Source organism: Phalacrocorax aristotelis, chromosome 10, assembly GCF_949628215.1.
Source record: "Phalacrocorax aristotelis chromosome 10, bGulAri2.1, whole genome shotgun sequence".
Lineage (NCBI taxonomy): Eukaryota > Metazoa > Chordata > Aves > Suliformes > Phalacrocoracidae > Phalacrocorax > Phalacrocorax aristotelis.
The window spans coordinates 21,828,026-21,854,821 of NC_134285.1; the positions used below are offsets into that span (position 1 = coordinate 21,828,026).

The following is a 26,796-nucleotide window of genomic DNA, read 5'->3' on the forward strand; positions in this document are numbered from 1 at the left end:
TCTTAATGAGCTTAGTGGCTGCATTTGCTCAGCAGTAGTTCTGTTTGCTGTGAATTAGGTGGCTTTTTTAGACCACCTATATGATTTTAAAGAGGTAGTGGTTGTTAAGGTAATATCCTTGGTTTTATCCATCTTAAACAGCACTTCATGGACTTCTAATACGTTGTTTCCTCTGGCACTTTTTGTGTTCCAGAAAACCAGCACCAAGAAGCAAAAATGCAAGAATCTATGTGCAAAGTCAGTGTTTGTCTAAGAGGGATTTTGGAAGCCGGATTGCTTTGGTTTGCATAGTAGCTGTCTCTGGCATGATAGATCATGCTGGAACTCACCCAATAAGTATCTCTGTTCCCAATTAGAACTGGAAATGGAGCTGCTTACGAGTGCACAGAGATGATGGCTTGGGTGGCAGCTGCTACTGTGGAGATGGAAATGATCCATTGTAAAACAAATACATTGCACTGTATAGAAAAAGGGATGGTTGTTTTTAATTTATGTTTCAAAGAGACGCAGAAAAGTTGCTTAGATCCCAATGTGCTGCAAACCAAATATAGCATATTTGAGGGCAGGAATTTGCAGCTATTTTGGTGAACCAAACTTGAAAAAGCCCACCATTTTGTAGGATTTGTGAAAATGTGCTTCTTTTGGAGGCAGCAGTTCAACAGAAAACAGATATGGGAATGATGCTGGCATGGGTGCCCATTCAGATTCTAACACTGCAGTCTGTGGACCTTGATAAATAGAGAGGTTGCTGCACTGAGCTGGTAAGCAGAAATAACCATGTTAATTTAATCACTATGAAAGAGACTCTGCCAAGTTAAGAAACATAAATTTTAATCATATGCATACACACATGTTTGAATTATAATATATGAACAATATTTAGCTGTGACACCAATAATACTGTGGTTTATTAAACCGGGAAGAATTATTAAATAACTCTTTATTTTTAATTGATGATTTTTGTTGATTTGACACTTCCATTTTATATGGTTCTGAGTATTTCCTGGGTCTCCTACACTAATCGGGTACTATTGCATTTGCAATACTAATCAAAAGGAAATTTATCTACAAACCTTCTTAAAATTTTTATATAAAAGAGTAAACTTTTAGTTATAGTGCTTTTACTAGTAGTTATTACTTGTAATAAAGATTATGTTCTCTGAAATTGCAATGTCTGAAGAAGAGCTTGTCATACAAACTAGGAGCTACAATAGAAAGAATTTAGAACAATTAGTGGGTGGCAAACGTTATTACCTATATTTAAAAAGGGTTTGGATGTGATTCAAGGATTTAAAGACCCATAAATTCTACATGAACATTTGAGAAATTGATTGAAACTGTAATTAGGTATAAGCAGTAAAGCACCTGGGAAATTATGATACAGGAGATTCTAACTGACTTTCTTTTTAACCAAAGAAAAGGACATCTCACTACTTTCTTAAAATTCTTTACGTGATACGTAAAGTACTAATAAATAAGGGGGTTGACAACTTACTTAGACTTTCTGAAGATCTTTGCTATGTAATAGGCCTTCAGAGAGAAACAAAGCATTGTCTTGGATCAAAACCTTTAGACCAAAAGGTGAAACAAAGAACAAAATGAGACAAAAAAGCTGTCATTATAGAAAAAGGCTAATGGCTGGTGCATCAAGGTTTGGTGTTTGGTCCAGTGTTGCATAATATAGTAACGAACAGGCTGGAGAGAGGGAGTACCTTGTAAACTACGAAGATTTGCACATAGTGCAAAGTTATCTAGAGCCTTCGTGGCCAGGGACGTCTGTGCAGGCCTTGGGGAGATCTGGGAATCTCCCCTCCTTGGGGACACCCGAATGTGCTTGGTGACTGGGCAGCAGGATGGACATTTTAATTTGTCACCTGTGTATCAAAAGCATTGCTTATATGGGAAGTTCTTGTCCCTGTTATAAAGTTCCTAATTCTGCCTAGTATGCAGCTTGGACACTGCAGGACACAGCCTGAGGGGCAATATAAATAATATTTTAATGCATTTGTTTAAATGGGGGATGTGGCTTCATCTGAAAATACCAGGTGCAGTATTGGTCCACCTTTGGAAGATTATTGAAGAATAAGGCAAAGTTGAGAGAGCTCTGACAGGACAAAGCCATGTGGAAAACTTCCCACAGCAGAGTAATAAAAAAGATCATGACTGTTTATCCCTATAAGGAGAGGAATAAAAAGAAATGACAAAAAAGTTTGGTCAGAAACTTCTATTTACCCAGTCTCATAGCAAAAACAGGGGGGCAAGCAATAAAGTGAAGTGCTCCTTCTTTCAAACCATAGTTTAACTATTGAACTCAGGTGGGAGAGCATTGAGGGTAAACGTGTATCGAAATTCAGAAAGGGCTGGGCTATTCTCTGCATTTCCAGAAAAGCCAGATTTAGGATAACTGGAAGTAATACTGCATTTATCCCTCAGGACTGACCTGTTAGAGATCAAGATGAAATGTACTATTAGGGTGGATTATTTTCTTTGCATTTTTCTCCTGACAGACACTCACACCTTCTCCTGCAGCATCTGATGTGGCTGCACCGTGTAGCACAACAAATATAAGAGCAAACAGAGGCAAGCGTGGGGTCATGGCTTAATTTCCGAAGCCCAGAAGATTTTTCTGGCTTTGCTTTAAACTTGACATTGGCTGGTGCTGTCATAAGCAGGACGGTGGGCGGAACGGACCCTGCCTTGCTTCCGTACAGCAGTGCCCATGGTCTGGGGGAAGCCTTAATCTTTCACGTGAAAACTACATTTCAGGCATTGAGTTAAGTTCTCAGTTTTCTTTAGGGTACAGGCATAAGAGAAAAATATACTTTCCTAGCTTTTGTGGGAAAGCCCCGGAGAGTTAAATAGGAAAGAGAAAACTAGGGATTTAGTGAAATGAATTTAATGATCCCTAGTAGTGTTTAACTATTTCTCTAGGTTAACTGAACCATCATGTAGGTTTTTGGAGACTTTTATCTCTGAGGATTCAAAAAGTTGCTCGGAAAAGCAATTTCCTGTCTTCATTACTGTATCCTTTACAGACTAGCCATCTTCCAGGAAGGACTGAATTAATTACAAAGATTTAATTCATTACTAAGAGGTTGTCTTTGGACCTTTGTAGGTTTTTATACTGTAAACTTTACATTCCAGATAAGATAGTGTCTGCCATTTCCCACTTTCTAGAGCTACTTAGGAATGAAAATGGACTTGTAGAAAGCTACCAGCAGAGCAGAAAATGAAGGAGTTGAATAACAGTAAGCTTAGTGGGCAGATGGGAGGCAGCTGCCCTGAGTTCCTCTTTGCTGATTTCCTGCTCACTAACTTAACTTCTTGGTGACTCAATCTCCCCATCAGTAAACTGGGAAAAAAAAGTATTACCTCACACTGCCTTGTCAGTGGGATGTTAAATTTAATAATTAAAAAAATACGCTGAGAGTTTTGGATGAAAAGGCTCCTGGAGTGTAGCTGGTGGGAAGTAGCAGCACCATAAAAAACAAACATGCCTATTAAAGACAGCTGCTGGTTTCTGACCTTAAAGCCTACCTTTCCCTCTGACTTAAAGTTCAATATCTCTGGAATAAACAGGGAGTATTCATATTTTCATATATGTTTTACTTATCCCTCACCCCTTCCTTGCTCATTCCCTTTTTCTAATGCATTAGTTTGCTGAGTATATCAGTATCCAGAGACAGGCATAGCTTGTCACAGTGAAGACATGTTTGTTTCTGATGCCCTTGAGCGTGCTTGAAGCTTCTTCTCTTGCTGAATGTATGATGACCCCTTGGGTTTTGCAGTTCCACGAGGTTCTAAATACAAAGCAAATGCCCTTTTGCACCTAAGCACAGGACTTTGAAACCAAGGCAAGCCCACAGCCAGAGATGCTTATGGAGGTTCCTTAGTGACTTTAGATTCAAGTGTTGGGATTTGCACATAAAACAAGTCTAAAATCCCTTCTTTCTATTGAAATGTCTGGATTTAGCATCCAGAGGGAAGTACTAGGAGTTCATACAGGGAAATTAAATCTGTGTGATTCTCTGTTGACTTCTCTGTCTTTTTTTATAGCTCAAGTAAGGGAGAAGTTGGGGAAGGTGGCATAATGGGCATGTGTGCAGAGCTTAATGCCAAAAACAGAGGCCTGATTGAATAGACCTCCTTGTGATGAGAAGGGGGATCAATTCACTGTTGACCCCATCCCATTGTGTGGGTTGTCCTGGGAGTTTCCTTTGAAAATCCCAGTGGTTTCAGTTTTTTGCATGGTTTGTACTCAGCCTTACCCTCCATGAATAGAATGGCTTTTGCTGGAATTTTTGCTGGATTTTCTGTGGTTATTGGCTGAGCAATGCTCTCTAACTTCAGAAGACTCGAGCAAGCGTGTTGTGGAAGCAGTGATCAGGGACGCTGAATCATTTGCTGGCTTAGAGTTTTTCATATATAGAGCAAACATATTCCTGGGACACAATTGCCCCCAAGAAACAGATTATGCTTTACTGTCCCAGGTGGAAGTGTTAATTCATTATTTGGATTGCAAGGGTGATTTGCGTCTTTATAAACACACTAATTTCTGCTCTGCAGAGTTTACAACTCATGGTGATAGAAAGGCAGGGAGCTTCAGGCAGACTGGGGAACACAACACAGTCCTAAAAGATGAGAAGTGGACAGAGCTATGAAGTAAGGACATCAGATGCTGATTTGTGAGTGTCAGTCGTGTACATTATTACTTTATAAATCTGTTGGCCTAGAGGAAGGAATTAATTTTAGAAGGGAGGGAGCACTTGAGAAATCCACACCTTGGCATTGGCAGGTAAAGAAGCATTCAGGATGTCTCCTTGCCATAGGGCTGCCCTGAATGAACTCCTGCATGAGTTGGGTAGGGGCCAGGATCTGCAAGGAAAACAGAATTCTTCCCTGGGTGTATTTTAACATCTTACTAAAATTAATATGGTGTATTTGCCTGCCTGCTGCACAGCCTCATAACCTAGTGGCAGCATTCGGAAGCGGAATAAGGCTCTGTTCCATCACTTGTACAGCAAGTTGCATCAAGCTTCTTCATAAATCTGCGCTGTCTCTTGGAGTCCCATGGCCCTGAGCCAGCCTTTGGCTCCTCCTAGAGTGGCTGGGGGTCATCCTGTTTTATGGGCTGGATTCTGCACTCACAGCTGTGCTGACTGGTGTTTCTTCATTGGTGTAGGACCATTTAAAACAAACGGAAGATTTTATCTAGTCATTATTAAATGAAAATTCAAGACACATCCCTTTGTTTTTTCAGTTTAAGTTCTCAGCATTGGCCCCACGCACTAGCTTTCTTCTTCCCTATGTGTGGGACGTGCCCTGGTGTAGGAGAATGCTACTTGTAGCTGTGCTGTGTAAACAGTGCCGGATGCTGAATTACGTTGAACTACTTTTCTACTTCAGGAGATCAGACCTTCATATTTGTTATTTTAGTATCTTAGAAAGCCCTGGTTTTCTTCTTTATTTGAAGCATAGGGAGTTTACATAAAGTAGAAGGATTTTTTCCCCATTTATTTCCTGCTGATACAATATATCCAGCCTTTCTTTTCCTGTAAGCAAACATAGAGATTGAAAAGACACAAGGTTTTCAGTAAGATAGAAATGAGTCCTATATGAGGATCCTTAGCGGTTAAAAGAAGAACTTGAAAAATTCTCCATCAAGATAGAAACAAGCTTGAAAGTCTGTCGGTCTTCTGCTTGTCATCTCTGTCTTTCTGCTTGTTAGCTGTCTGAGGGAGACGCATACAGTCAGTGTGTTTTGTTTTTCAGAAGTTGATCTGCCTCTGAAAAAAGATGGGTTCACATCAGAAAGTACAACTCTGGAAGCCTTGCTGCGAGGAGAGGGAATAGAGAAAAAAACGGACACTAAAGAGGAAGACACTATACAAGAAATCCAGGTAAAGGAGAGCCCCATGCCCTGACAACAGGGCTGGATTTTACAATTTGTCTCGAAGCCCAGCAGATTTTGTCCTGTGGCAAAACGGGGCATCTGCTGATAACTGTGTCATTCTTCTGTCAAAATGTAATCAAATCATTGTGCTACACTGTGTTGCTCAAAATGAACTCAGGATCTTGCACACTTCTGTCACAAGAATCTCGGTCATTTGGCTGTGTTCTTCGTGGCTCCTGTGTTGGAATTTGTTTTGTAGCACTATGAGATGATTACATATAAAAATGACAAGCAGAGGTGGGTCCCAAACATAAGCTGAATTTCAGTGCCTCAGATTTAAAGTGAATTTGGACATGGATTTGAAGTTGGATTCACAGCTGCTGACTGTGGACAAAAACATGTTATTGCCTTGTCTGTTTTTCTTACGCTGAGAAGCCTTCAGGAAGTATACAAGCAAAGTAAATAATTTAAAATATTCTAATGTTAATTATCTGTTATTATTAGTGATGTAGGTATGAGAAATATTGCCTTTTTACATGCATTATGGCTTGAAAGTTATTTGTCAACATTCCATTTCATCGTTTAACAATTAAAAGTAGAAACACATTTGTGGATATGTCTTAGAAAGAATTCAGCTCACATAAATGGTTCTTATATAAGGGCGTGTCACTTTATAACAACATCTTAAATTGCTAGGAGAGTGGGCCTCTCCTGGGGGGAGCAGCAGCAAATCTTTGGTGATGCTAAAACACCATTGTGCTATGAGTGTCTATTAGTGATTTTTATCAGGAGCCTTTGGTAATGTGTCAAACTTGGTAATTTTGGCTGAAATACAAGATGATGCATCTATACCTGAAATTTGTATAAATTTGAGTAGGCAGCCCCATGCCAAATGAAACAGAAGGGGGTGGGCGTCAAATCTGTATTACTTGGGGCTCAGACCTACTGGTCTGTTTGCTAGAAATTTCACATGTGTCAGGGAAGCAACATTAGGTGTCCCATTCCCAGTTCCAGCACCATCAAAGAGGAAGCATCCCATGCTCAGGGAGTGGGGAAAAGCTCAGCATGAGGCCCGCTCTGTGTTTCCTTCTTCGGGAGTGTACCTGGGTCTATTAAGCTGACAGCCCTAAAGCTCTGTTTATACCTGCTTCCAAGGTCACAAGAAGTCGTGGTGCAGCACCCTTATGAGGTTGGAAAATGCCTTTGGATGTTGCTGTGCGATCTGAGGTCCTAAATTATCCCCAGCAGCAGTCCAAGGAAAGAGACTTCAGAGGTGGTGGAACTGACACAAGTCTGGGCCTTGCAGAGCAGGGAGGGGATGCAAAAATATAGTTTTCAGCTAAAATGCCCTAGGGGTGACCTGTCATCTGGATGCTAGTTTCATCAGAACAGATGCAAAAGGCATATCTTGCTGTTCGTCCGTAAGTAAGCACAGCTTACCTGGATTCAGTCTATAGAACAACGATGGTCGAAGCTTTTACTAGTAGCCACCTTTCGGTGTGTACTTTGGCACCTGACAGCTGGACTGTACCAGATCAAAACCATGATCTATCCATCATTTATCAGCAGTCCTGGTTAAAGAGGAGGTCCCAGATGACTGGAGGCTTGCCAATGTGACACCCATCTACAAGAAGGGCCAGAAGGAGGATCTGGGGAACTACAGGCCTGTCAGGCTGACCTCGGTACCGGGGAAGATTATGGAGAAATACATCTTGAGTGAGCTCATTAGGCAAGTGCACGACAACCAGGGAATCAGGCCCACCCAGCACGGCTTCATGAAAGGCAGGTCCTGCCTGACCAACCTGATCTCCTTCTATGACCAGGTGACCTGCCTAGTGGATGAGGGAAAGGCTGTGGATGTGTCTGCCTGGACTTCAGCAAAGCCTTTGACACAGTCTCTCACAGCATCCTCCTAGAGAAGCTGGCGGCTCGTAGCTTGGATGGGTGCACTCTTCGCTGGGTAAAAAAACTGGCTAGATGGCCGAGCCCAGAGAGTTGTGGTGAATGGAGCTAAATCCAGATGGTGACCGGTCGCAACTGGGGTTCCCCAGGGCTCAGTTTTGGGGCCAGTCTTGTTTAATACCTATATCAATGATCTGGGTGAGGGGATTGAGTGCATCCTCAATAAGTTTGCAGATGACACCAAATTGGGCAGGAGTGTTGATCTGCTTGAGGGTAGGAAGGCTCTGCAGAGAGACCTGGAAAGGCTGGATCAATGAGTCTCTTCTCCAAAGTAACTAGTGATAGGACAAGAGGGAATGGCCTCAGGTTGCACAAGGGAAGGTTTAGATTGGGTATTAGGAAAAATTTCTTTCCTGAAAGAGTGGTCAGGCATTGGAACAGGGTGCCCAGAGAGGCGGTGGAGTCACCATCCCTGGAGGTGTTCAAAAAACAAGCAGACATGGCACTTCAGGACATGGTTTAGGAAGTATGGTGGTGTTGGGTTGGCAGTTGGACTTGATAATCCTGGAGATCTTTTCCAGCCTTAATGATTCTATGATCCTATGATCAGTGCTTTTTATCCATATGACAAATAAGGGAATGTAAATCTTGCTTTTGTTCCTTTACATGCTCTTCTGTGCTGTAACTTGAAAGGGCCCAGCCTCAGCGGTAGTGAGAGTGAGCAGGTGGGAGAGACATAGCTGTAACTCCCATCTCAATCCCAGCCACCAACAACCCTCTCAAACTCACAGTACCTGTCAGGAGAAGACTTGGTGCTTAGCTGCACTGAAGTACATTGGGCTGGGAAATTTCTAGAAAGATAGAATAGGGAAAGAAAAATTCCTTTGCTACAAAGGATAAGGGTTGCCCCTGCTAAACAGATGCAGTCACTGGGACCTGCTGTACAGTTGGTATTTAACAGGGTTGAGGATTTTGCTCTACAGTAAATTGGTATTGAATGTGTGTCTCCATCGTTTGTTGGAGGAGGCTTAGAATAGCCTTTTGACCATGTATCAGAAAGGCTATGCCCCTTCTAGCAAGAATTAAAGTCATTACCCTGGCAGTGTCACCAAATTCACACTTGGTTACTTATTATCCCTTGCCTAAATTGATGCTGCAATTTTAAACAAAGTGGTTTCTAATATTTCTCTTAACTTCTCTTGTGTAGTATTATTGTTCTCAACTATCTCCTTCCCCTCCCACATACGATATGGTTGCAGCCTTCTCTTTTTTTGGAGATACTTTAAGATATGAAGCAATGTGAAAATATAAAATCATATCAGTAAGTTTGCTTATTTTCTTACATACCACTAGTCTCCTAATGTATAACATTTTCCAGGTTCCTAAGACGAAGTCAATTAATGTATGCAATTGCAAGAATTTTGAAGAAACATCTCATGTTTGTAGAACTGGAACTTACTTAAATTTTATTAGACCCTCTAGAATTTAGTACTCTAGTATTATGTGAAATTGTATTTCATGATAGTCTGACCTCATTAATAGCCTCCTGAGATTAAAAAATAAAAGGAGCAAACCCCAGATGAAGACTTCATCCTCTACCGTGTTCTAGAAGTCATTTGTACTTTTTAAAAGGGACACTGTCCAATATTAGTCTTAAAAATTTAGCTGATAAAATAAGAATAAACTTGTATTCCAAATAGTGGCTTTTATAAAAGTGAAATGTCTTTTGTATTCTTTCCCACAAATTCAGAATTTGGTGCTTGAGGTATGTAGGAAGGAGAGAAAGCAACCGTGATTTGCTCTGTTCTCCCTCTGCTGGCTCTCAAATAGATGTTAACTAGAAATGATAGGAAAGGGACAAATACAGTAAGACTGAAAAACCTCCCCATCGGTTTAAAGTCACTGATTTGAATCTGCATCATGGCTGCATGTTGTAATTTAAATAAATGGTGGCATGGCAAATACAAGTTAGTGACTCCAGATTAGTGCTTTACGAAACGGCATCGCACCATGAATGGCGGGAGTGCCTGGAGCCCATTTCTGTATTTCTAGCAGACATGCCAAGGGTTGAGGGGATTTCAGTGGGACGTGTTTCCACATTAGTGTTGTGATGATTTGTCTTGCATCTGTTCCTGCGATGTCCAACTTGGGCATGTTTTCAGGGTGGGCAGCCTGTGTTTGATATTATAGAGGTTACATTTCAAAAGATCAAGATAAAAGGATTGAAATTTGCTGGCCTGGGCATCTCACAGTTATGTGAGGTGATGAATTATTGTTCCTATTAAATAATTAATTGAAGGAACTATTGCTGTTGTTCCTAATAACTTCAGTGAGACCTGCACTTCCTCAGCATTCTCATGCAGCAAGACCCCTATTTCCAGATTACAGAGTGGTACCTGTGGTGTAAGGCCTGAAAGATGTTACTTTCTAGACCCACTAAATATGCTGAAATATATGAGGGAATTTTCTCTATTTTTGCTAAACAAAGAAAATTCTGAGCTGCCAAAGAGAAACCCACTGATTTTTGTCTTCGTAAAGTGCATTCTCACCATTGGAGAAAACCAAAACCATTTAAAGTGCAAGAAACAAGATAAGAAAATCACGCAAACAATTTCCCAGACAGGGCCTGCAGTTGTGCGTACTAATACTTGTGTTGTCTTGGGATATCGGTGCTCAGTGGTGTCACTGTTCTTTCTTAGGAACCTTTTTTTCGTAGTTGACTGATATCAGTGGTATTTTTTAATAAGAATTCCCTGGAGAACTGAGGGTGGAAAGGAAAGCAAATTTTGCTTTAGCAGAAAGAAGTAGGGGTTCTGGGATCTGATTTGGCATTATATCATTAATCAACTGTAATTTAATAACCTGCAGTCTCTGTGGTAAAGAGCAGCAGTTGGTTGTATGTGTCATCTTCTTTCCTTCTAACCATTCCTGTTTATTGTTCAACCGCAGAGGGTTTTAGAAAATGATGAAAATGCAGATGAAGTGAATGAGGAAGAGGATTTGGAGGAAGATATTCCAAAACGAAAGAACAGGCCTAGAGGACGGGTAGGTGGAGACTTTACTGGAATGGAAAGGAAGGAAGCAAACCTCTGTTTTCTAGTGTATATTTATCATGTGTATTGTATATGCAAAGTGCATATATGATAGTGATAACACTGTAGGTAATTCTTTGTCATATGCTTGAAGATTTTTTAGTATTTTTTTCAGTTTATTTTTGTGAATTACCAAGAAAAAAGACTAGTTTGTGAGTAAAAAGTTGGGGTAAATTTATTGTTGTGTTGTATTTACAATTGTAATGTAAACTGTAATAATTATGATGACATCCTGCTATTACTATGCTTTTGTTTTAAAACAACATTTACTAATTACAGAAAAAGCAACAAATCCAGTCATGGCAACCAAAAAAATATTAATAAAAGTAACTTGAACTGTGTTGATACGTTTTGCAGCTTTCTCCAAGGTAGCGTTTTGTGGATGAAACTAGCCCTCCTTAGCCAATGGCAAACCTTCCATTTGCTTAAAATGGGCAATATTTTATCCTTAGGGAAGTCTGTCTCCCTTCTCTTACTTACGATGTCTTTTCACGATTTCAGCAGGGCACCAGTTAAGTAATGAGGCCAACATTTTAAAACTTGGAATCAACATTTTCAATTGTGGCCCCTTAAGCTAGGCATCTATTATAAACATGAATGCAATTCTCAGAAGTTTTGAGCATTTTCATCTTTCTTTGGCTCCAGCAGATGCTGCAGGGGCACAGGAGCTCCACATGTACCTTTTGATGTGTTTGTAGGAGTCAAGCAAGAAGGGCCACATTTTAGGCCAAATGAGCAGGATATATTAGCTTTTGGATAAGAGACATGAAACCACATTGAATACTTGCAATGTACTTATGCATCAGACCCTCTCTTTTGGTTTCTCCTGTTGTTGTGTTGTTTCAGTTTTCTGCTCCTCTTTATTTTGGAGCTTAAGTCCTTTAATATAAGATCAAATCACTTTAATAAATGGATAAGTATATATTTCACCTTCCTTATTCTCAAAATCACCTGAACCAGTTTCTTTCTTTCTTTCTTTCTTAGCCAAAGACCCCCACCTGGAAAAAAATTTTCCAGAAAAATGTAAGTTTCAGAAAATTTGTATGAACCAGTAACCAAAACCAGGAGTTAGAATCGGTACATGCACACAAGCTTGACTGTAGTGATCAACTGACATTCCAGGCTAACAACTCTTTTCTAATAAGTTGCTCGCACATAAATTGCACATGCTGGTTAGGGTAAGTGAAAGGGAGTGAATAGCTAAAAGCAATATACTGCTCAGGAGAAGGGAATATTCATATATCCCAGGCCTACACAAATGCAGTCCTGAAGTTGCTGTTATGTGCAGAGTTTTACTTCCCTGTTCAGGAAACTGTTTCAGAATAACTCTATTACTTTTTCTCTGCTGCTGTAGAGAGAGGAGCTGGAGGGTACTAGATGTCCCATCATTTTGAAGTATAAATGTATGTCTCATTTTCTGCCCTAGAACTGGCCCCCTATTAAGTACAGGAGCAGCAGGATCTCTTGCCTTTTTCTTGCAACTAACTCCTACTTTGCTAGTGCCCTGGCTTCATTCAGTGTAAAAAAGAGAATTCTGAGGAATGCCAAATACTTTGAGCAATTTTCATTCTTATTTGATGGCATCAATAACCAAAGCAAAATGTGGTAAAATTTAGGATTTCAAAATTAGGGCCAGATTCCCTAGCTGTTGAAAACTGGTAAGCCTGAATTGCAGCCTGAATTGTGTCTGGTCACGAGTGTTTTGCCACTCTTCAAGCAGCCCTTTTCTAATGTGAGCCTGACCTAGTATAGGGAATCAGGACCCAGGATTTGAAATTAGGGGACATGAAACCTGGGCAGCATTTTGCTTCTGGGAAGGAGTTAGGTTATTTTTAGAGGGCAGAAGAAGGGGAGGGCATGCATAGGAAACTAGATCCTACAGAGTGTGGCCTTTGGGAATTCAGAGAAGGAGTGAGAAGGGCTGACAACATCGATGCAGGATTAACATGACAGAATTACTGCTCTGGACTTTCTAAATTGCACATGCCCCTTCCTTTCCCTATAGCATGATTTTATTTTTAATCCTGGACTCTCCATCTGTCCCTCTGGCTACTCTCTCTGGCTGCTTCAGGGCTGCTTCAAGGCTGCTGTGCCATGGCTTCCAGGCCTCACATGTCAAGTCTCATAGTCTTTGCTGCATCCCATCAGGAGAATGAAGGCAGTCATGGATGACTGAATTCAACAGACTGGAGTGCCGACAGCCAGCACGTGGCATTCAACTTAGTGCCTCTGGGGCAGCTGCTCAGTTTACTACCCCCTCAAGGCTAGCCCTGAAATTGTGGGAGCATTAGGAAGGACACTGAAGGCTGACGAGGCAGATTTAAAGAAGGAACTTTTTAGTATCTTTGCTGGACAGGGAGTATGTGGTAGGAGCTGGGAAGGATAGTTTGCTAGGAGATATGAGAGGAATGCAGCTGCACCTGTACAGATTGTCTGCTTGTCAGCTGAATATCCCATGGGACAATTTCAAAGGCACTAAAGACATTTAGGAACGTAAGTCCCATTGAAAGTCATTGACTTGAAAAATCTCCCTCTGTGTGTTCAGTGCATGAAAAAGTATATCTGACGTGTGGTCATGACATGAATGCTGTACCCTTGTGTTTCTGTAGAGAATGGTTTGAAGGGAAACAGCTGGCTGTTAAGACTAGTGAAACTCCGAGCAACAGACCTTAAATTACCATCCTATTCTGAAAGGTGCCTATGTAAAAATAGTACCTTCTTACTCAACAGATCCATTCTCAGTGTGTAAACAGAGTCAGACCTACTGACTGGTGACAAAAATAAGACTTTACAGCTTTTTCACAGCCCTGAGAAGCGAATGCAGCTGGTAGGGTAGGGAAATTGGATCCTAATCCAGGTATCATCAGAAATATTTATTAAGGGCCAATCACTTGTCTCTGTGAAGACTCTCTGATGAGCTGAGAGTTGAATAGGAGCTGCCATGGACTGAAATTCAGCTTGCAGCACATTTTGCAGTAGTGGGGGAAGAAAGGAACTAGCCTGGGATTGATTTCATAGCTGAGAGGGGGTTTACAGAGCTGGCAGTTAGAGAGAAAATATTGCAGACTAGTAAGATGATTTTATGTGATATGGTCAGTAAAGTAGCTTCCACCAAACAGTTGTTGCTGGGGCCTTTTCCAGGGTGAAACTGCTTTTCAGTTCACCCTTACAAATCTCACTCTGCACGTGTGTGCTGATCTGCACAGAGGTCTTTGCAGAAGGCAGAGCTATACTTGTCATAATATTTATCCCATCCAGACAGCTGCAAATCCATGTCTTTCCTGCAGGACTGTGTTAAGAGTTAGACCTGAACAATCCCAGGGAAATAATGTGTGAAGTTTTTATAAATCCCTGTTTTAAGAGAGTGTGGCAGGCCAGTGTAAAGCTATTCCTTGTTCCTTCTTTTTAGATGTCTGATGGAATGCAGCTTAAATAGTGCTAGTTCAGTGCCAAATCCATAGAAGAGGGACAGAGCTCATATGACCCCTTTGTGTCTGGGGCACTAATATTCTCAGAATTTCTACATCTTCTCCAGCTTTACTTGATGAAGCTCTGTCCTTTTATTTTCACATGCAAAATCTCGAAGGAGTTGAGTCAGGCGGCCTTGCCTAGGTTGAGAAACGTCAACCGTTTAATAAGAGGAGCAGCAGAAACAATTTTGCTGCTTTCACCCAGGAACAGAGTAGCTGGCAGAATTAATGAAGGGCTACCTAGCCATCCACCTGCAGATAACTTCCTCAAATAAAGTTCAAGTCTAAAATTATAGTCATCTACAGACTGTACATTAGCAAACATGAAACAATTGAAGGCCTTGGCTCATTTCCCAGTTCCACATCACAGCCTCCACCACTGGACAGATATCAGCTGTTCCCTTTTTGGCATCTCAGCTGAGAAGGATCAGGACCGAGTAACTTTGAATGCTGAATTCCACTCTTACCCCTGGAGCTCAGGACAGAGCAGCCTGTGCTGTGGAGAAACAGAGCTTTTCAGTTTCCAGGGGTGCCAACTTGGTACGTTGTAGGAACACAGAACCGCAGAGACCTTTCTGGGTAATTCCCATTCTTCGTTATTGCGGGTTACCTAATCCTTTCCACTAACTGACCAAAGCTCAATTTTATAATTAGCCATGGTATCTTTGTCCCAGAAGGCCATTTCAAAACATTGCTTTTCAGCTACAAAACAAAACAAAACAAAATAAACACCCCCTCCTTTGAAAATACTAAAGGAAATAATTTTACCTCTGTTTTATCTGGGGCCTGTTTTCTGGCTGATTTAATGATTATATTTATCCTCTAACACCTGTTCATCGATTCATTCATTCATATTCAGTTAAGCAAGGTGTTTGAACATCTTCAGAAATGAATGTGTGATGATACTTGGCTGAATATGTGCTAGCAGTGACCTACTGCTATAGATGAACAGTTTGGGTCATCTGTGGAGGGGATCTCCACTGCGTTACAAGGTCCATGAACATAGTGCATATCTTAGGAGATGAAGGGTCAAGCCCACCCTTGACAGACCTTTATGGAAGCTGAGGATTTGTTTAGTTCATATTGCACATTTTTCATAGGAGGGTGAGGGGCACAAGGAGACCTGAGGGGCGATGAAATGATGTTAACATTCCTCTTGTCCTTGCAGGCTCGGGGATCTGGAGGTGGCAGGAGACGGAATGATGCTGCCTCCCAGGATGATCACGACAAACCCTATGTTTGTGACAGTAAGTAGCACCCAGACAGCTCATTCTGCTTCCAGCCTGGTCCTACCAGCTCTGTGCACTCAGAGCTTCATCTTTGCCCTTCCAGCAAAATATTCAGCTGCTCTCTGACTTGCATGTTTGCCACCTGCTGCTGCTCTTGGTGTTTTTGCATGAAGGAAATAAAATTAAGTCCTCGGCAAGACACCACTTCCCTTTGCCCTGAAATAAATAATCTCCTATATTTTCTTTCTCTTTCTCCTTCTCTTTTTCTGGCTTCTCTGCCTTTTGTCTTCTTTTCCCCCATGTAAGATTCACCCTCTATTTCTTTCTCTGTTTCAGAGAGTTACAAACAAAAGCATATCTCAAAAATCTCCGACAAAGGTACTTCACCCTTGTTGTATCTCTTCATATATTTGGTGATTCTCTTTCCTTCAGTCCTTTTAAAATCTCACTGGCCTAAATTTTGAAGGTCTTATTCTCATCCCTCACTCAGAAAGTACTCTTGTAGCATCATCAGGAGTTGAGCCCTCCTAAGAAACAAACACAACTGGAATACTTTGGTTTGATACATATTCCCTTTGAATATGCCCATGCATTTGACATCTTGCAGCGGGACTGCAGGTGAAGTAAGGCATTGCCCCAACTGAAAAATTATACCAGAGCCACATGCCCAAACTAAAGAAGGATACCAGAGTCCTAGTATGAGGAAGGAGTCCAATATTTGATACACAATGTAATTTTTTACGGTCTAGTCCTTGGTACTTTCCTGCTTTTGATATTCTTTTGCTTTACTATGTCATTCCTGTGAAGGGCATTTACCTTACCCACATGCTTTTGAGGTCTCTCATCTTAAGGCTTACTGTAGAGTGTACATTCAATAATAATTTGTGCTACTGGGTGCCTTCTATCCTATAAGACAATAACCTAACAGAAGTCAATAGAAGTGGGAGAATAGCAAAAGGTCTTCACTTCTGTGATCCAAAAAATGTTTGGTGGTTTTGAGAACGATTAGAATTCCCCTTTCTCCACTATTTACCTATTTTGCAATGTTACTGACCTGAAAAGACCAACCATTACTATGTCAATCCATGGGGCTATTTCTTGCTTATTTTTTAAAAAGTGAAGAAATACAGAGCACCCACAGTAAATAAGAACTATACTCCATGTGATCAAATCATATTCTTTTATGATGAGACCAGGTGACCCTGCACAGTACAGTGATGGACCTGTTGGGTACTTTACTTCAGCAAGGTGGATATTCTAAGGGCAATGAGTAGAAATGGAAAGACTTGCACATGAATGGGAGTGTCTGAACACATAATCAAGGAGGAAGAGTTTTTTAGGATATGAAGAGCCAGGAAATTTCTACTGTGGTTAAATAGCTGTCCTTGTGTGTTGGAAGAACTAAGATGTGTCTTCTAAGACTTCTCTGGGAGCCCAGGATGTATCTTGCTGAAATCCACAGCTTTCCTCTGCTGGTATATGCATAACTGTCTTTCTGTCTTTTCTGGAACTTCCTTCTAAATCCAAGGACACTTATCAGTGGTAGTCATTTTGATCATCATGGCTTTTTATTGTCTGATCTTGCTTTGCTTTTGGATCTTACAGAGAACTCACTACTTGCATAGCAATGATTTGCACAGAGTAGATAAAACATCTAAGGTATCAAAGCAGGCAGCAGAAATCTGGGCTGAAGTCAAGGCTCTGATACATTGTTGTACTGATGGAATTTTGCCTTGGCTTCCATTTTGGAGCATAAATTTCCTCTTTGGTTTTGGAAATATAAGCTTTCCTGTATCATTTGGCTGATACCTTTCATTTTTAGGAAACTTATAGTTAGAGGTGAGTCATAAGGAGTTTTGGAATCCAGACTTTACACAGTAACTTCTCCTTTTCCATTGTAGATAGCTGAGAAAAGGGTTATGTGGTAGCAGAACTCTTTTACCTGACTGTGGAGCAGGAGGAAAGAACTGTCCCAATTGTAATGCCGTCATCCTGAAGTAATATCCTGCCCTTGTTAACTTTCTGTAGAAATATTGCATACAATTGATTTTGAATAATTGGTTTAAGCTGAGGCCCCTTTCCTGCTTGGGTGGATTTCTTGAATCAATTTTTTCTTTGAAATTATTTGCTAAATACTTTTATAGATAAATCTCAATCTAATTGTGGTAGGTTAGGAACTGGTTTGCAGTGCTCCATGTGCAGATATTTTGGGCAGATAGTTTTGTTTTACGTGGAAACATGCAGGTCAAAAATAGTGAATCTGTTTCCTGTTTGCAAAAATGGTTCTCACAATCACATTGTTGTTATAAATAATTATCTTGATGGGTCGACACTTTACTTTTTCTGTATATTATTTAATTTACCTACAGGTTGCTCTTCTGCAACTGTTCTGATAATTGAGTTTGGAAAGTGACCACTAAGAAGAAAGCATAAGCATATCTAACCCAAATTAATTTTCTTGTTTAACTGCATGGGCACAAAAAATGATGTGTGATGAAGAACCACTCTGCTCTTTTTCATAGTTACACATTGATATTCATGGGCAACAAGAATATATCACCAGGTTTCATCAGTAATAAAAACGTTACAGGAAAAAACTCGTCTGTGTGTCAGTAAGATGATGTAAGAGCGGTAGCCAGCTGACACTGCCCCTTGTGTTGGAAGACAGCAATGTTATTTCTGAAAAGGCCTGCCTTTTTTGGGAGAGGCATGCAGCTACACACCTATATTAAACTTGGTCCCAATATTAAAACTGACCATAAATATGGAATTTCTGCATGGAGGAAGGTTTTCAAACATCAAAGCACTTTGTCATCCTGTGTTTTTAAGAAAAGATGGTTGCTTGCTTGTTTTGTGGAATGAAATATTCTGAAATACTTCAGTTGATTTTATTAGGTATCTATTGTATCAGAAGTTCAGAATAAAAGTTTTGACGATTCAAAGCATGGATAAAATTGCTAAAATAATAATAATGAAACGCCTTGTTTCATCAAATCAGTGAGTGGAAAACTAGTTGGTCAGATTTTCAACCAGTTGCATTGGATAGCATTGTGCCTTGAGCTCCCTTGGGATAAATGCTTGGATAATGAAAGTGTCAGGGCAGCCTGGTGTGAGATGGTTATAGGCTGGAAGTGGTAACATAGCCAAATGGGTCAGCTGCTGTATGAGACCAGACCCAAACATAGCTTGAACACCTGGCCAGGAGATAGAGCAGGTGCCTCAAAGAATAGTGAAGAGTAGGGCTTGAGGAGCAAAGTAAAGCCTCTGATGTCAAGCAAAAGAAGTGGAAAATATGCCACCACAGCTGTCCATGATAAACGGGGCAGGTGATTTTTAAAGGAGCGACAGAGTGAACAAAAGTGTGAGTACCTATGTATATAATAAGAATTGATGTCATGTTGTCACATGAGCAGCTGGGGAACCATCAGTTCTAGCTGGCAGTTGTCTTAAAAATCTTTCTACTATTTTCATATTGTTTATTATATATTATTTACTATCTAAAAACAAAGGAACATACAAACAACCTTCTCTGAAGTTTTATCTAGAAACTTGTATTCTGGTTTAAAAGTTACAATCAGTGGTAGCACCTGAGATTCATGACTCCAGATGTCTACCTCCTTTAGCCAGAGCAGTTAGTTTGTGCTGAATCTCTACAGGTTATTGACTTTCCCGCTGTCCATCCTCATTTGTCTACTTTAATTCTCCTTATGTTCCCATGGGGACTTACCTATGTACATACTTCCACCTTTGTTTTCTGCGCCTCTATCTATGGAAGATTCCCCTTGCCCATCTCTAAAAGAAGTTGTTTCTGTTGCTTTTACCAATATGTCCTTGTCTCCTTTTAGTTTTATTCCTCTATAAACTGCTATTTTAGCATAACAACGTATGTTTGTATCGTATCCTTTATTCACAGTCCCTCTGAGGCTGAGATATGCATTCAGATCCATTCCTTGTGCAAAATGAGAATTGACTGAAACCTTCCTATGATCTCTGCTGGATCAGTGACTAATGCAACCTTGCATGTACCCAGAGACACTGATCCTGTAGTGTTTTGTAGAAGCTGATTATTTTGTCAAAAACTTTGTTTTCAGGTTTCTCTATAGTTATTTAACCTGAATTTTCTCTGCTGCAGTCTAAGACCAGCAGTTCTTGCTCTGTTCTTAGAGGATAACAATGTCTTCTTTCTATGTCTGTAAACAGTTTCTGGGGCTTCTTTCAGCTGTGTTTTCTTCAGCTTTTTTACTAAGCTTGTTTCTTTCCTCTGAAAAATCTCCAAAGGTTCCTATTTAAGTAGAAGTGGCCAGAACTAAGTGGAATGTGCTTTTCTGAGGATAGAAGCAGTTCAGAAAACAAATGGTTGATACATTTACATGCAACTTACATTTACTTATAGAACTTGGATTTATGCTACTTGCTCTGCTATGTATCTATGAGAGGTACAGAGATTGCTGACCTAATAGGTTGCTTAGTAAACCCTTTTTCAATGCAAGACACTTCTCTCCAGTGCCATTTCAGTGGCAAAGGAGTTTCCATCCTTGTCCACCGTGTGAGTTCATATTTAATATACCATTTGCTATAGCTTCTCGTTCCTTCCTTATTCAACCTGTTTCTGCTCAGGCAGATTATCTATAATCTTTAGTTTCCTCATTTTACTGCTTTGTCCTGCTTATACTGTGTTTTATTTATCTATGCTAGACGTCATATTAATATTTACTAATTATGTTACTGTTTGAAAGAATTCTTTGATTAATGAAGCTCATATGATGTTTTTATTATTATTCCAATATTTTTACCAACTATCAGTTCTCTGCGTGTTTGATTCTTTCATTCTTTATTCCACCCTCCAAATTAGTGATAAAAACAAAAGCAAGCTTTGGGCCCCAAATAGGCTTTTTCAGGTGCTTGAAGATGCAGAAAGGTGCCTTGTGAAGTTTTTAAAAAAAATTTGGCTCCTAATTCTTACTGATTTCAACTGGAGGTAGGCTTCTAAAGTCTTCCCTGAATATCCCACTAAGTGCCTATCTGCTCGTATTGTGCTTAAAGATCACACAGGGCTTGGTCCCTAGCTGGACGCTTTGAGCTTGACTTTAAACTACTAATAATTACTCAGAACATGGTTTTGTTTTTAAAAATGCGTGACCCTACATCCAATCACTATAGCTTGAAACATCCTCCTGCTTTTTTTGTAAGTTTATCAGAGAGCGGGGCATTGAAATTTCATTACTTTGAGGTTAACTTTTTTCTTCCCCATTTCCTTTCTCCACTAAATGTATTGTAGGTTCTGCCAACAAAAAGCTGGAGTCTTCAGGTAGTTTAAGTGATTTAAGATGAACAGATTCCACTGAGTTTCAGTGCGTACCGAGCATCTTTCTCCATTAGTTTCCTTAGAAAATCCCAGCTAAATGTGCTATATTGTTCTAGCTTGACTTGCCAAATGAATTCCTAGAGGTCTGTTCTTTAGGAACTATTTCATTGTACATGTTCACAAAGTGATGACTCTAGTAGTTACCTTGCTAACTTCACCTGCCTTCTTTCTCATCTCCTTGAAACGGACCTGATCCTGTCATACTGATTTTGACAAACATCTCATTGATTCTCTGGAAGGTTTGCTGGAATACAAAAGGCCTACAAGATAAATAATGATTTACCTTGATTTTTACTAGTTCTCTGAGATTTAATCCGTTATCTTAGTTCTTACAGCTACTATGAACGAGTCCAACACTACCAACTACTGCTTCTTAGGACAGACCTTTGGTTAAATATCACAATGACAAGCTGATTTGAAAGTGCTTTGATTATAGCATTATGTTTTTACATGCTTCTCATAAATCTCCATTATGACTTCAGCTTCCCTTTAAACTATTAGCAGTTTAAGCCCTAAATCATCATCTGGTATTATCCTTTCTAGTGAATCCCTAAGTAGTTAATAAGCAGTAAGATCTAAAATAAGATGATTGTTCAGATGAACCTAACAAACAACTGTCCCACCATAGCTGCTGTACTTGGCATTCATTGACTACATTATTGGTAGAAAAGCCAAGATTAGAGAGGCAAAGACAGTTGGTTTTGGTTTTTTTGTTGTTGTTGTTCGTTTGTGGGTTTTTTCGGGTTTTTTTTTTGTTTGGTTGTTGGGGTTTTTTTTGTGTTGAATGACACAGGTCTGGAGTAGAGCACGTGGTAAGAGGGTAACAGAGTTGACTCTGATAGTTGAATGTTTTCTACCCATATAGGCTACTTGTTTCCTCCTTTGCCTCTGGTAGAAATTCATTTATTGAAATGTGGACATATATATTGTTGAGCAGTGCATGTTTGAACAGAACTTCAGCGTTCCTGTGATCTTAATACAGCAGGGAGATTCTTGGTCTTGTCCTTTGGGAGCACTGAAACAAGGACTATTTACTACTTACAGAAGATCCCCTATGAAATGGGTTACTAAATAGTTACTCTAATACTAGAGGTGTATAGCGTGACGATACTGATCAAAGAGAGGACAAACGTAATGCCTTTCCATCAGCGGGCGTCAAACTAGTCTGTTAGGGTTTGAGATCTCTAGATGTGCCACAGTGTGGACATAACTGTAACAGGGGAGCTTATATTACCAAATCAGTGCAAAACAAAGCAAATTGGTGGTTTTTTTGGAGTAGAGCGAATGGTGGGACAGGAAGATAACTGCTGTCAGGCAGTTATTCCTCAAAGTTAACTTAAGATTTAGTGTTTAACATGGCCCAGCTGAGAATAAAGAACAGGAGGCAAAGGAGGAAAGCAAAGAAAGACAATGAGGGGGCAAGATTCAGGGACAAAAAAAAAAAAAAGGCATGTACTCCCCCAATTTCCTGTTTCCACTAAAAACATGGATTGTTTCCTTCTGTCTCATACTGGTGACAGATTGTGCAAAATGTATGTGGAGAGCTGGCTGGCACATAGCTCACAGCCTGCCAAGGACTAAATGTGTAACAATTTCAAAATGACAGCAACACAGCCATTAAATATTTGATGAGGAAGTCTTTTAAGTCATAGATTTCAAATCCCCTTTTAAAGCAGGGGAACTATTTTGTATTAATTTTACTCATTGAGAAACGTAAGCCGAGTGAGAATTTGCTTATCCAAAGTGTTGCAGGCTGTTACAGGTCAGAACTTAGAAGAGAGCTTTCTTTTATGAAACACTCAATGCTTGTGATTAAACTATCTGCAAATTATGTTTTCCCCCCATAACATAGTTGTGTAACGTCTTTGTTTCAGTCTTCAAATTGGAAGGAAAGTAAGGTTCATCAAAGGAGAGTGTCTGGTGGCCTAATAAAATCTCCTGCTTCCCCATTTGTGGTGTTTGATCTGCACTTCTGTATTACTACTTACTTACCCAGCTTGTTCCTAAGATGGCATTCACATCAGGTTATAGCAAAATATGTCCTTCGAATGCAGGAGGAATTGGAGTGGGTTACGTTCTACAAACTCCCGATGTTTTCATTGGGCTCGGCTACCTAATTAAAGATCAAGTCAACTTCCCCGTGTTGAGATTCAGGATGAAATCTACCACATGCAAGGATGATAAGCCTATCCAGCAAGGAAAATTAAAGATAAAAAAAAGTCAAAGCTGCTGAAAGAAAGGCAAGGTCACCCCGCAAAGTTTATGAAAAGCACGCTTTCACTTGCTATGTGTAAGCTGCATAGTGTTAAGAACGTAATCACCAGTGTATATATCAGACTGGGGGAACCAGTTCTCATTATGCTTTTTTCAGCTTGGAGAATGAGAAAGATGTGGTGGGAGTGCTGGTCTGGACGCTGGAACTCATGACTTCCAGTCCTGGTAATGGCAAAAGATCACTATGTGGCCGAGTCACTTAACCCGTCTGTGGTTCTCTTTTTTCAGAAGTGAAATGAGAATAGTATTTCCCAGTCAGGAATGTGGAGGAAGATTAATTAATGTTTGAAAAGCCGGTCTTGCAGTGGGAAGAGTTATATAAGAGCTAAGTGTTTATTAATGATTGCCCTTTTATAGAAACTACTTCTTAGCACAGTGATATGGTAGATTAATAAAATGTGCTTTATCTGGAAAATAAGAGATTAGAGTGAATTCAGGAAGAGTCAATCTGTTGGAGAAACCATGAAGTTCTGACTTGGCTTTTATTCTAGCCAAGTCTCATGGAAGGCAGTGGTTCTTTTGCCTGACTAATATCATGATACTCTTTTCCCCCTGCAGAAGTCTAATTTGCTTGTGGAATATGAAATCTCTGTGGTTTCAACTGATGGCATCATTTTGGACTTTTTCCATGACTGAACATGAATTTGAAAGGTGGAAAAGCCTAGACACCAAGAAAAAAAGCTGCTGGAAGCTGCACATCTTTGGTCCTACAAAGGATCTTCTGGGACTGTGTAAACAGAACTCCTTTGCCTCAGCTCTGGTTATAAAGCCCTCCAAATTCCTTTTTAGCTAGGCATGTCTCAGCTTGCTGCCACCCTTGAAGGCCATCTGAAAGAGTTTTGGCAGTGGGAAGGGCTCAGCTGCAGAATTACTGCTGCCTCAGCTTGTATCAATACTAGTTTTTTTTTTCCTGGTGAGCTGATACATTTTTGCTGAAGAAGGGAAAATCTGCAGACCCATCTGATTTCCTATGCCATTCTAAACACCACAGCTAACATCCCTGTAGGGTCCTGTAGAGAATGGAGGCAAGGCCACAGACTCGGGACTTCCTTCAGGGAATCCGTGTTTCCTTTTGTGCATTGAGGGAGAAAAATGCATGAGACCTATATTCATGGACATGGTGCTTTTGTAAGGTAACGACTGTAGAGCTAGAATTGTTGGTACATTTTCAGGTAGAGCTGAGTGAAATAAAGTCTGGTAGAATTTTTTAAAGTATTTTTGTTTTGAAAGTTAAAACTCCCTCAAATAGATAGATGCGACTGGGTTTTAGAGCTTGTCTGACTTTGCAGCTAGGTTAGCAGTAATGCAGAATCAAGCTAAATAAGAGCAAGATATAGTTGGATGGTAAATATTACGCAGCTATTAACTCCAATGCCGCCTCCTTTGTTGGTACAGCACTGATCAGCTGACGGTGCTCTGAAAATGATGTAAGTAGACAGAAATTTTTGACCAGTATCAGTAATTCATAGCAGAAGAATAATTTTTTAACTTTCATTTTCAAATGCACACAAATAAGCAGGATAGAGTAGGATACTTAGTATGATACTCAAATAATCTGCTAGAAATGTAAATCTATCTCTCCTAAGAAATACTGTGACACTTGTGTAATTAGAGGGGGATATCTTTCTGAAGTAATTTAAATAGTGAGCATTTTGTAGCTGTGTCTGGTTTGATGATTACTTTTGTGTTGCACTTTTTCCAATATTCAAAAAGTGGAGACAAAGTCATACAGAACTGTGGATATCTTGCTGTTTGACCCCCTGCGAGCATCTCTTCCACTGCTTGTCCTTTGCTCTGTAGGACTGCAGAGAAGGAGCTTCCCTCTCCAGAGTGCATTAGAAGAACACACAGCTGGTACTAGAAGAAGGGAGACCAAGCTAACTGTTTTGTGGAGAGCATGCATATAAGAGCAGTGTAGTTGTTCAAAATGTCTGGCAATAGAGTTAAGTTTACGTACAAAACAAGGGCAGATGCTTCAAAGAACGGGTGTGCATATGTATCTGGGCATTTTATTTCTCCCCAACTTCCCCCCTCCCTCCTGCAGGAATTCTCATTTCTAAATGAAGAGCATTCAAAGACTTAAAAAAAATCCATGGTAAAGGACATATTACATTTGGAACAAGGTTTTGTCCTGTTATGGTGTCTGTATGATCTTCATCTTGCAGAACAGAAAAAAACCTGGGATAAAAGTATCTACTATTCCAGATCACTCATCTTATTTATATCATGAGGTTATTTAACACGTTTCTAATAAGGCAACATTTTTCTTGAGGGAGTTTGCAAATCAACTAGAAGAGATGGAGAATTAAATATGTTATCATGCTAGGTTTTGATTTACAATTTTCTATCATCTGTTCCAGAATGTGGTCCATCAATTGGCTTTTAGTGAGTAATAGCAGAAAAGTATAATAATGTAAGTTATATTTAGATGTAAGTGAATAACTGGGGTTGGTCTTTTTTGATCGTTTATGGAGCTGTATGACATTCCCAGATTCAGGTGTCTGGGGAATGCGAAGTAAGCATCTATACACATTGCAGGATACATTTGCAGTATTGGGGCTGAATGAAGTCTTTTGGAGTGGACTTCTCCCTTGGAGATTTTTTTTCAAGGGGTGTAAAAACAAGACAGAGAAATAGAGACTGCTGGGTTCTGTTCTTTCTTCTGGCACCACTTCCTTCACTTTCCGAAGCAAGCCATGCAGGACAGACTACCAGGCATGACATTTATTCCTGTATTCCTATGTGAAATCCTTGAGGTTAAGAACGCTAATAAAGTGACTGAAAATATGGCTGGGAGTAAAAGTTTGCAGGAAGGGCACTAAGCGTATTTGCCTTTGTTTCCTAATCATTTCAAATGGCAGTAATTGTATTTGGTAGACAAGATAGCTGTATAAAAGAAAATGAACATTCAGAGACTGCTTTGAAGATGAAAAGAAATAATTTTTAGAGACAATAACATGAATTAAAAAATTTATAGAAGCTGAATTTGTATGTAATGAATCTTATGATGAAACTTGCCCTTGTGGTGAGCTCCCTGTGAGAATATAGACCTTTCATCACCCTGAATTGTTTGATCCTGTTCTTCAATATCTGTTGACTTAGTCCTAGTAAACAAAATTTCAGAAGAAGGGTTCTCTGTTCACACTTGTATTGTTTATTGGGATGCCACAAAAATGATCCGAGGGCTGGAGCACCTCTCCTATGAGGGCAGGCTGAGAGAGTTGGAGTTGTTCAGCCTGGAGAAGAGAAGGCTGCAGGGAGACCTTATTGTGGCCTTCCAGTACTTAAAGGGGGACCGTAGGAAAGATGGGGGCAATCTCTTTAGCAAGGCCTGTTGTGACAGGACAAGGGGTGATGGTTATAAACCAAAGGAGGGTGGATTTAGACTGGATGCGCAGAGGGGTGGTAGATGCCCCACCCCTGGAAACATTCCAGGTCAGGCTGGACGGGGCTCTGAGCAACCTGATCGAGTTGAAGATGTCCCTGCTCACTGCAGGGGGTTTGGGCTAGATGACCTCTAAAGGTCTCTTCCAACCTAAAGCGTTCTATGATTCTATGTTTCTGTGATGAA

General features: G+C 40.2%; 1 protein-coding gene across 5 annotated transcripts in view; it reads left to right on the forward strand.

The window, feature by feature from the left end:
* DPF3 (double PHD fingers 3) overlaps positions 1 to 26,796 on the forward strand; it is a 183,552-nt gene that overhangs the window by 98,917 nt on the left and 57,839 nt on the right. For 3 of the 5 annotated variants that reach the window (XR_012662547.1, XM_075105735.1, XM_075105733.1), the window contains 4 exons: positions 5,773 to 5,900; positions 10,745 to 10,840; positions 11,872 to 11,910; positions 15,526 to 15,604. Coding sequence is in view for 3 of the 5 variants with exons in the window: in XM_075105735.1 (XP_074961836.1) it covers positions 5,773 to 5,900; positions 10,745 to 10,840; positions 11,872 to 11,910; positions 15,526 to 15,604 (342 nt within the window). In the remaining 2 variants the exon portion in view is untranslated. The remainder of the gene's footprint in view (positions 1 to 5,772; positions 5,901 to 10,744; positions 10,841 to 11,871; positions 11,911 to 15,525; positions 15,605 to 26,796) is intronic. The other 2 variants (XR_012662548.1, XM_075105734.1) reach the window with 1 other exon arrangement.